The 10829-nt window shown below is 36.7% G+C and overlaps 5 protein-coding genes and 1 long non-coding RNA gene across 7 annotated transcripts; 3 read left to right on the plus strand and 3 right to left on the minus strand.

The window, feature by feature from the left end:
* Positions 1-6: 6 nt before the first annotated feature.
* LOC116170927 (gastrula zinc finger protein XlCGF17.1-like) lies at positions 7-2728 on the plus strand. Its single transcript, XM_031487491.1, has 5 exons — positions 7-514; positions 1747-1840; positions 1887-2089; positions 2138-2398; positions 2447-2728. Exons 1-4 carry the CDS (start codon positions 19-21, stop codon positions 2395-2397), a joined length of 1053 nt encoding a protein of 350 aa, XP_031343351.1. The 5' UTR covers positions 7-18; the 3' UTR covers position 2398; positions 2447-2728.
* On the minus strand, positions 346-1175 carry LOC116170930. The gene is made up of 2 exons (XR_004145346.1): positions 679-1175; positions 346-621 (listed from the first exon to the last, which is right to left on the minus strand). It is a non-coding gene; the product is annotated as an uncharacterized LOC116170930 (long non-coding RNA).
* Positions 2729-4629: 1901 nt separating the features above from the next.
* Positions 4630-6769, minus strand: LOC116170928 (bifunctional peptidase and (3S)-lysyl hydroxylase Jmjd7-like). 2 transcript variants are annotated; one of them, XM_031487493.1, is made up of 5 exons: positions 6635-6769; positions 6382-6550; positions 5566-5718; positions 5349-5515; positions 4630-5142 (listed from the first exon to the last, which is right to left on the minus strand). In XM_031487493.1, exons 1-5 carry the CDS (start codon positions 6693-6695, stop codon positions 4649-4651), a joined length of 1044 nt encoding a protein of 347 aa, XP_031343353.1. In that variant the 5' UTR covers positions 6696-6769; the 3' UTR covers positions 4630-4648. The 2 variants fall into 2 exon arrangements, with proteins under 2 accessions (XP_031343353.1, XP_031343354.1); XM_031487494.1 differs by lacking the exon at positions 6635-6769 and having other exon boundaries at positions 6357-6464.
* LOC116170929 (5-demethoxyubiquinone hydroxylase, mitochondrial-like) lies at positions 6689-7396 on the plus strand. Its single transcript, XM_031487495.1, has one exon. It carries the CDS (start codon positions 6726-6728, stop codon positions 7305-7307), a length of 582 nt encoding a protein of 193 aa, XP_031343355.1. The 5' UTR covers positions 6689-6725; the 3' UTR covers positions 7308-7396.
* An 847-nt stretch (positions 7397-8243) lies between these two features.
* On the plus strand, positions 8244-9420 carry LOC116171726 (deubiquitinase OTUD6B-like). The gene has a single exon (XM_031488707.1). The coding sequence runs from the start codon at positions 8339-8341 to the stop codon at positions 9233-9235; it is 897 nt and encodes a 298-aa protein (XP_031344567.1). The 5' UTR covers positions 8244-8338; the 3' UTR covers positions 9236-9420.
* LOC116171725 (angio-associated migratory cell protein-like) lies at positions 9326-10645 on the minus strand. The gene has a single exon (XM_031488706.1). It carries the CDS (start codon positions 10531-10533, stop codon positions 9412-9414), a length of 1122 nt encoding a protein of 373 aa, XP_031344566.1. The 5' UTR covers positions 10534-10645; the 3' UTR covers positions 9326-9411.
* Positions 10646-10829: the final 184 nt, after the last annotated feature.

Below are 10829 nucleotides of genomic sequence, written 5' to 3' on the forward strand. Positions count from 1 at the left end.
AATCACTTAAAAAGGCACATGTTGTGCCACTTGGAAGAAAAGCCTTACGGATGTGACGTCTGTAGCAAACGCTTTAACAGACGTGACCATTTGCTACAGCACACAAAATTGCATAGCAGAGCGCAAGAATTTGAGTGTGAAGTATGTAAACGACTTTTTAGTCGACATGACCATCTGACTAAGCACATGGCCACCAAGCATAGTGTAGGTGAGAAGATTGTTACGGAGAAGAAGTTTCAATGCTCTGTGTGCTTGAAAGCTTTCACGACAGAGAAATATCGTGACGTACACATGAAGGGCCATACAGGTGACAAGAAGTATCAATGTCGTACTTGTGATAAAACGTTTTTGTCTAAGTCGCATCTGACCGAACACATTAAATTTCATAATGAAAACTCAAAGAAATTTCTGTGCTCCGAGTGTGGCCAGCGGTTTATTCGTAACGACTATCTCGTAATACATATGCGAAGACATCGTGGTGAAAAACCATTCAAATGCAAATATTGTGGCAAAGGTGAGTCGGTAAAAAAAATTGGTAATCAAACTGTCAAAATAAGGGGCATATATCGTGTCGTAGATCTTTTACACTCAACAATTTTAGGCTTGCCATCTTGTGTGTATCTGCAAATCAGACTGTTTGTGGAAACACATCAATTAAAACTTTTCACAGAACATTACAGCTTGAAACTTCTTAAATGGCAACTTTAATTAAGGATGGGTATTCTATGCTAACCGTATAGTCCATCTCACTCCTGAAAAGAGGATTTTCCCTCTTACCCCTCTTTTCCCAAGTGTTCATTTTATCTCATCTAAATTTTGCCATTTCTAAAAGTCCTATAACTGACAGGGCCGCTAAGTGCCAAATGCAGATTTTCACAAATTATCACAATTTATATTTTTTAGCCTACTTTTTATGAAAAATACTGCTAATTTAGAACGTCTGCGTGAATTTCGTGCGTCAGAAAAAATTTAAATTCGGTTTATGTGCCCGCGCTAAGTTGACTAGAATTCATATGCTTCAGCCATTCGCGCGAGTGCAAAAGTGTTACCGCTTGTTTCATTTTCGGTGAGCTTTTGCAACCATAAGGAACTGCATCTTTGAACCAAACACGAACCGCAAAAGTTCAAATTAAAGAAATGAAAAGTGTATCCATAAATAATGAGCAAATGACCAAAAATTAGTTGACAAAGCAATTTAAAAAAAAGTGCTATCACTAGACTTCAGCGCATTTTTAAGGGTGCAGATCAGTAGCTTTCAGGCCGTACATACTCTTCTTTTGCTGCTTGTTGGAATTGGTGCATACACGTCAACAGGCGTTTCTTTTACTATGTGCTTAAACAGATCTTCATGCTCCAAATATGCGTGTATAGTAAATTTCCAATCAGCAAAGTTCTCTTGACCGTTCAATTTTTTCATTCTGGCCTTCAGACTAATCAATGCAGGAATAACACGATAGTCCGGCTGAAAACCCAAAAGTTCGTCAATATTCCATTGCCGAGATTTATAAAAGGCATCTCAACAGCCAACAGTCAGTGAAACAATAAGCTCCTTTTTGAGAATCAAAAATGCGCTAAATACAGTTAAATCTTTCTGTATACATTTGATATAACTAAATGTAAGATATAATAGTTCAAAATGTGTATGACTGTTTGTTTGTGTGTAATGATACTATATAGGACAAACGCTAGTTGTTTTGGCAGTTCTTCTATTAATCATTCAGTACCTAAATAGACAGAACCTTTTAGGTTTTCCACGTACTACTGATCTGACAGTCCATGAACGATATCACACAGGTGAAAAGACCCATTTATGTACAATTTGTGGACGAGGATTTGGAAGGTAGTAAAAGAAGTAATTATAGTTCTCTTTTAATCAGTATTTTTAGGGCATACAATCTAACAGTGCACATGCGTACTCACACTGGAGAAAAACCCTACAGGTGCACTTATTGTGATGCCGCATTTGCTCAAGGGAACGACTTGAAAGCGCACGTGCGCCGACATACTGGTGAACGATTTCATTGTGATCTTTGCAGCGAAAGTTTTCTAATGGGCTATCTATTAACGCAACACAAAAGGACCGTACACGGTAAGTGCGCCACGTCCTCGATCACTTTCATAAACAATTTTTATTTAGGTTTAAATGTCGTTAGTCACATAAGAAGATTACAACCAGTGTCCCTGAATCGCGATCAACAAGCAGATTTTGAGCCAATTACGATCCCTCTACCTCCTGCTGTGGTGTCAGTTTCTGCATTCAATAATCACATAAAACAGGATTTGGACGATATAGACGATCCGTCCGTAATACCAAATGCCGCACCCAATGCTAATTTTGATCCACAGATTCAATCACAATTGACAGTAGCTCAACTTCAACAAATGGCACCACTTTAAAGTAAAGATAAAGTTTTCAAATTTTATTTCATACAGCCTTTTATTTCAGACATCTTTAAATTGTCTTCTCTAAACCAAAAATTGTAAATTAATGTACCATGGATTGATGCGCGTTAAACACTATTGGAGCATAAGAAACTAGTTACATTAAAAGGTAGCTTCCATATGTTTTCCCGATTTTTTTCGATATGGGGGTTAAGTGTACTAATTTGGAAAATGTGAAAGTTTTTGTACACTAACTTACTGTATGTGAACGTATATTGTTTTGATACAACTGTGTACATAAAACGATAGTAGTCTTAAATAAAAAGAATTGCTATTTAAACGATAATTGAATTTTGTTGTTAAGTTGCAATATTGGCACGTAGACAGCTTACGGTTAGTATAACTTTTTCTTTTTCACAAGGGTTTTGGAAAGGTGTTTTCGTAATACGTTTATTCCTCTACTTCCATCTTTAATCATTTTTGATTCTTTTTAACAATTAGTAACTTTGTGCTTGTGGCTACTGTGATTAATTTTACTGCATTTCTTTTCAGGACCGATTTAATATTGTGCCTGCCACTATTCTAATCGCAAGCACCTTAAAACACTTTTGTCCTTACCGAACATCATCAAAATATATACAGTGTGTTCCAGGTAGAACACACCATACGTGGGTGATTGGGTACTGTGGGCACAAGGACCATTATCGCGTAATGATACCGGAGGGATCTGAAGTCGTTAGATGTATTCGTTTCTGGGGATTTATAAATTACAATCAGTTACACTAAAATCAGTTCAGTTAAATTTGAAGTGTTCGTTATTACATTACCTAAAAAGTAATGGGCTGTTTTACTAGCGGTAATATTGTTTAAATTTTGCTCATACAATTCATCATCGCTCATATTAAAAGAATTCTTGTTAATATTTAATGTCGAACTTTGTACAAGGAGATTTCCGTAAATCAATCAATCAAGTAGTATACGCAGTATGTTGAACCAAATAGTACGAGTTTTATTGGTATAGGAAACTGATTCAGAGGATATTCGACAGGGACACTACTGATAACAGTTGTTAAATGTCCGATAGAAAATTAAACAAACAGCCTGGGGGCTGGGAAGTTATGATCACAGTTTTCTGAGGTTATGTTAATTGAACGGTACCAACTTTTCCCGCAATTAGATAATAGTGATTTCTATTCACTTGGTCAGTAGTGGGGGCGAACTCATTGTAAATGAAAAAAACATTGCAATCACTTCAACTGATTTAACTTAGTTAAATCACCTGAAACAAATACAGCTATTGTGTCTAAGGATGTGATTTTCAAAACGGAAACGCAGTCGACAGCTCTTTGATTACTGTAGCAGTAAAATCCAGTAGTGAGTGTGACGTCACTAACTCAGAAGAAGGAGCATTATGCGGAGCACTCTGTAATTGGGCGAAAGCCTGTTGACGGCCCAGAACAAGAGAGGGACAATAAATAAAATAAATAAATAAATGATAGCTTATGAAGCTGAACCGTCTACGTACACCGAATCCATTGAAAGTTCTCAAGGCAAAAATTGGAAAGTGGCATATGATTTAGGAGGTAAATGCGCTCAATGAAAATCACACTTGGGATCTAATTTCTAGGCCGCGCTGATAAGACGATGATTGACTGTCATCAGTGGGTGTATAAGGTCAAGTACAATGGTGATGATTCAGTGGAGGGTTACAAGGCGCGTCTGGTTAGCCAAAGGCTATCTGCAACGTGAAGGGATTTTTTTCACTGAAACCTTCAACCCTACCGTAAGATGGGACTGCATTCTCTGTCGAGTGTGCGCGCGTGAAGGACAATAATTCAATTTTACGTCAAAAGTGCTTTCCTTTATGGAGAGTTGGACTTATGGACTACACCAAGCTTTTAGATGCTGAAATAAGACATTCACCAGTTTTTTGAGTGAACTTTAGAACAACATTGACTTGGATGATGGCCTGGTAGTTAGCAGGGATGAAAAATACTTGCAAAAATATATTCCTGTTCTCAATGAAACTTTCCAGTAATGCAAAATTTTAGCTAGGATTGAAAATTCAAAGGATGGGTGATGGTTCAATTTGTATTTCCCAGGAAGACTACATTCATAGCGGTTCCAGTTTAATTAATGTTAAGCTAGCCCCCCCCCCCCCCTCCATACGTGCTCTTGTTATACCTTTTCGGCATCCATTTGTGTGAAATGCAGACTGTATATTTAAGGAAGTTATAAGAAATAAAAAACTACACAGTATGTAGGTTTATGTAGATAAACATTCCAACATTTTATAATAGCAATACTTTAAATCAAAATCCATATCGTACCAATAATTTACAGCGATGCAACCATGGCTTTGTTGTACATGGTGAAACCACAAACTAGGCAAGTATAAACAATCCCCTTCATTTATTCTAACTTTATAAACGTTCGCATTTCTAAACTGTGGGTATAAGTCTGTGTCTGGTCTTGAAGGATCGATGGATACCCAATTTAACATTTCATATTTGGAATTTTCCAATTTGGTTTCTATTTCTTGACAACCTCTAATTTGTGGTTTTGGTATGAAATGGTCACAATCGCCGCCACCATTTCTTAATTTTGGTTCAATTTCGTAGTGGTCCGTACTAACATTTTTAAACGTCCCAACTGGATAATATTTGTAAGGTACGTGAGGCAAGTCTGTCGGTGGAATTAGTATAAAATCCTTATATCCACTAATTACACAGTAGATATTCTCATAGGGATCTTTGTGCACTGAAAAACCAAGTGTGAATAACCTGCTAGTGAAGTAAAAACTTTAGTTCTCAAATGTTATTATAATTCCAATTGCAAATCAAATATTTAAGATCCAAAATTGATGGTATCTATAGAAATTCACTCATACAGTGTTATAAAATAAGCCTTCAAAGGAAGGGGACTATAACTTTTTACTCTGATAGGAGCTGCATTTTGATACTCACTGCTTGTAACTGCTCTTTCATCTCCCATCCAGAAGTTCACGGCGTCTGGACTTTTAGCAAAAATGTCCTTGGCCCACTTTAATTCGATGTCTACATCATTAATTAGCTCTTTGAAGTCCTCCAAGAGATTTGAATTCTGCTTTTGAATGTAACATACAAAGTTTTTCCTGCAAAACGAATATTCTAGAATTCATACATCTGTGCACACTCATCTTACTTAGGGGCGGTCATATTGCTCAAGAACTCGGACATTCTCATTGTTCTTTCTTCGGGCATCGCGAAGAAATCGGTGTTATTTTCAGCAATCACACCATCCGCGTATCCATTGGGAGTTATCGCTACCGTTACATCCTTGTCTGGTATTTTTTGCCTGTAATATTTTAATTTGTTTAAATGTTTTATAAAAGCAAAATGTTTCTACACTGGCTCTGCTTTCTTTGTCTTTATAGAATGTTAGGATTATCTTATTATTATAAGATATCTTATAATTTGAGAAAAAATTTAAAAAAGAAACACTGCATAGTGATTGGGAGTACATTTAGTAATTTAGTCTGTAAACAAAAGCCTTGACTTGAGGTGGTAGACGGTCGATTTTAGCATACTCGGGGTAGGCCATAGTGGAACTCCCATCGGTTAAAATTTTGATCACTCTCGTTCAGTGGATTTAGAGCTAGCTCCCCTAATATATAAATACCTAATTAAAGCACTATATTGTAATAGGTAGGTATATACACAGAAAATGTTAATTTTTTACACAGATTAACTCTGAAAGGTTTGAAAGTAATTACACCTTGAATTACACTATAAGTACTCACGAAGAGGTACTAATACAAACCGCCCGTACTCTTAAACGAGCTATCTAGCTAAACCACAAAAACTTTTTCCTAGGAGCGAAACAGTACCTAGATGCCCTGTTTAAAAATCATTCAAGTGAAGTGCTACTTAATCGAAACAAATGTGCTGAAGAAAGTACTTAAACAGTGTTAGTTGAACAACACCAAGACTTACACACAAATCACAGACTTGCACTCACAAAAAATAATCGATATTCCACAGCTTCCTTGCTCTCCAATCTCTGCAAGCATTTTTTATCACTACCGGCATATTTTTTGCAACATATTTTCTGTAAATACTCCATGACCATTGCGGATTATTTGCCTCTATATCAACACAGGGTACTTTCGTATGAAAATGCAGCAACTCTAAAAACGCGCCATAAATAAACAAATTTTTAGGTTAGGTTTCCCATTGATTGAATGTAAGAAGAGAAAATTATGTGATTTTACCTTTAGTTTCTTCTTGAAGAACATTTAAGCAGTTTTTCAACGTTTTTTCGTAATAACACATTTGCGTTTTTACAGAGAAAATTGTCAATAAATGTTGAGCCAGTTGAGAACATCCACCCTAAAGGGTTGGCATAGGGTTATAAGAAATTGTTCTACAAATGCCGATTTGCACTCGATAGTACGTGTTGATCATGCAGGCGAATTGGGAGCTGATCGAATTTATGCGGGGCAAATGTTTGTGCTCGGACATACCGAAAAAGGTCCGTTGATACAGCATATGTGGGATCAAGAAAAGGCGCACCGTGCGAAGTTTGAGGAACTTATAGTGAAATATAGAGTACGTCCCACCGTCATGGTGCCCATATGGAACATTGCCGGGTTTGCTTTGGGAGCAGGTTCTGCACTTTTAGGGGATAAAGCTGCCATGGCGTGTACAGTTGCTGTCGAAACTGTCATCGTAGAGCATTACAATGATCAGTTAAGACAGCTTATGGAGGATCCAAATACGAATAAAGAAATTTTGGAAACTATAAGGCAGTTTAGGGACGAGGAACAGGAACATCACGATATTGGAATTGATCACGGTGCTGAACAAGCACCATTCTATAAAGCGTTTTCAGAATTGGTCAAAATGGGATGCAAAGCTGCCATAAGTATATCTAAAGTTATTTAATGTATTGCCATTTATATTTGTTAATTATTAAACCCTGTTTTGTCAGTAGGTATTTAATCAAATTTTGCAATAAAATTCTTAAAACAATCCTTTACTATGTACCTATTCCTTAGATACACTATACTTATACATAATGTAAATGTAACGGGCGATCAAAAAAGAATTGACGTCGAGTTCAAGTTAAATACGGCGATTTCCCATGCAAACAAAAATTCCAAAGGTGACTCCACAGCATCTCTTTTGATCGCATAGTATCTGTAGTATACATACTGTATAGTCTAAAGACAGGTTCTAAGGTGTTTTTTTCTCTGTACAAAAAGTAATGCCAAAGTAACTAAATATGATAAGGATTATCTAAGACAATAAAACTCCAGATCGAAAAACTAACATTTTCGCCTTGAAGAGACGGTCACGGGGGTGGCAAAAACTGTATAACCAAAAATGGATTACGGCATTCAACGCCGCGGTGCTGATCTCGACATTCAACTGTCAACTCTGAAACCCCGAACGAGGGGCGAATTACATATCTCGTGGGGGCGAGATTTTGCTAATAAAAACTCTTCGGTTTAGGATCTATGTGTGATATATGAGTTACGATTCACTAATTTTCACATATTTTGTCGTAACATTGAATTTGCCTTACAAAAGTAATTATTATCCATCTTGCTCTTAAGAGAAGGATTTTATTTCACCAAAGTTGAGTCACATTTTGTGTATTTCACCCTCATAGAATCTTGGTACCTACTTGCCTGACCCATTGTTCCCAAAACATGTTTTTAACCTATATAATGTTTCTGACAGCAATGCTCTCATGTATCTTGTAAAAAATTCGTTAGGAGATGCGTCTTTTACTGCACAGCGGCAACGGTGCCGAAATTCGTTATAACATGTGTCTCGATGACCGTAGAGCTTCTGCTTCTACACATATATATACTTCTCTTATATATATGCTTCTACAGGTCTTTAACCTAAAGAGTGTCCTTAAATTTCAATCCTTTTTTTAAACTAGTAACTTTTTTATTAATTAAATTATGGAGGTAGTCGAAGATGTAATTGAAAAATCACCTTTAAACGAAGAAGAATTGCTCAAAAAACATCGACAAGAACGAAAAGACCTACAAGCCCAGATACAATCTTTAAAAAAAGGTGTAGTTAAAGGCGATAAAAAGAAAAAAAAGGAAGTTACAGAAATGATATCGAAATTAGAACAAGAACTGGATGCAGAGCAAGCGCTGGAGTTGAACAACGTAGCTGCCAATGATACAGTTTCATCCGAGCTTTCATCAATTAATGAGGTAGTCAATGGAGATGTACCCACTAAGATCTCCAGAGCACAAAAAAGGAGAACGAAAAAAGAAACCGAAAACAAGGAGCGTGAGAAGAGAATAGCAGAGGAAGAAGTCAATCATCGGCAAGGGCCACGTGTCGTCGAGTTAAATACCATTAAAGAACTGCTACAAAATGAAGGACTGCAAATTTTTAATATACCCGCGGATGGTAATTGCTTGTATTGCGCCATTAATCACCAACTGGAGGTGACGGGCCGAGTCAGCTCGAATGTTTCGAAGCTACGTAAACTTACTGCTTCATTTATACGCGACAATAAAGAGGAGTTTCTTCCATTCATGTATAACGATGACGACGATGAACTTATAGGAGAAGACAAGTTTGAGAAGTATTGCAAAGATGTAGCTAATACTAAATTGTGGGGAGGACAGTTGGAACTTACTGCCCTGTCGAGCGTTTTAAAGTGCCCCATTAAAGTTATTCAAGCTTCGGGCCCTTTAACTATCCAAGCCGAACAGTACGAAGGTCCACCCTTAATTCTGACGTATCACAAGCATTTATATCGATTGGGGGAGCATTACAACTCGACCATTACTTCAGTAGACGATAATATGCAAGAAAGTGAAGATACTTTTGCCTAAAGCATGTCAATTTTTTTTTAAACATTTTTTTTTTAAATGGTTCTGTTTTGACCATTTTTTTAATTTATGTATGTATTAAAGAACTTGAAATTGATTAAGCCGATAGTATTTATTAAAAAATAATTACATATGTACACAAATGGTTACTTCCATTGAATTATCGCTAATAAAAATATTTAACTACTTTTTGTTTTAAAAATTTTAGCAGTTCCATCATCGGATGTACTAAGAAGATCAGTACAATCCTTCGTTAATGATAAACTTAAAATGTTTGCATTATGACCTGTTAAAACTTCAACTAAAGTACCAGATCGTGTATCACAAACATAAATACAACCATCTGTACAACCAACAAACATTTTATCATCGACTCCCCATTTAATTGTGGTTATAGAAGTATCAAACTTTGTTTCGTGTCTTAGATTATTTTTTTTATAGTCCCAAACGCACAGTTTGCCTGATATTGCACCAGTGGCTAGCAATCCTGACTCAGTGTTAAAAGCAACCACCTCCACTTCGGTTTCGTCAGCAGTAAGATACGACGCAGTTTGGGTACCATCTGCTACTTTAAACAGTTGTGCAGAAGGGGCCACGATACACAAGTTTGCATCATCCGTAATGTCTAGAGATGTAATTGCCAACAAAGGAATATTCGCAGTTAATTGCCATGACATTTCGCCACTTTTTAAATCCCACAAACGTAATTGGCCATCGCCATAACCGGCTAACAATCGTTTGCCATCTGCTAGTATTTTGCCACTATGTGTAGATGTCCCGTGTGATGGCAGCACCTTACAATTTCCCTGCGGAATTTGCCACACGTAGATATCTCCAGACTGACAGCCTGCTATAAGAACATTAGCCATGTGATGCCATAGTAGCCACTCCATGTCATCTCCTTCGTAGCACCAAACCAGTTTCTTATTATGAACATCCCAAACTTGTATTAATCCACTCATGTCACCAGTGGCGACAAATTGGTCATTAAAATTAAAACTAGCTTCAACTACTGAATCCTTATGCCCGGTGCATTCCAAAAGGACTTCGCCGGTTTCTGTGGACCAAACGTAACCCATGTCATCTTCACCACCGGTAACCGCTAATGTCCCGCTTCTGCTAAACGCTCCTGTAAAGACTGAGGTTGGATGCTTCGAAAACGTTAAGTGCGCTAAATCAATTGCTTGTGCATAATCCCCTTCATCCTGAGCATCCTCATTTAGATCAATATCATCAATTTCTTCGAGTTCATCTAAATAGACCACTTCTATGTCGTCAAAAGTTTCGTTAGGTTCTTCCATCGTATTAAATTCCAAATGATTTAAAATTAATTAAGACTATAAAATGAGTAAAAAATGAATTAATTGCTAATTAACCAAAAACAACGTGCTTGAGGAGGTTCATATCAAACAGTAGAGCTACTTTGTTACAGTCAAACTACTAAGTTGATAGTATTAGAACTACAACAGGTATTATGAACTATCTTGTATTTTGTAGTTTGATTTTACTAAACTGTGGCAAATACCTTATTATATTAAAGTATTTGACTGTAGCTACTGGTGTACTTCACCGCATAACAAAAACGTATATAATTAAA

The sequence above is a fragment of the Photinus pyralis genome, unplaced genomic scaffold (genome assembly GCF_008802855.1).
Source record: "Photinus pyralis isolate 1611_PpyrPB1 unplaced genomic scaffold, Ppyr1.3 Ppyr1.4_LG5, whole genome shotgun sequence".
Lineage (NCBI taxonomy): Eukaryota > Metazoa > Arthropoda > Insecta > Coleoptera > Lampyridae > Photinus > Photinus pyralis.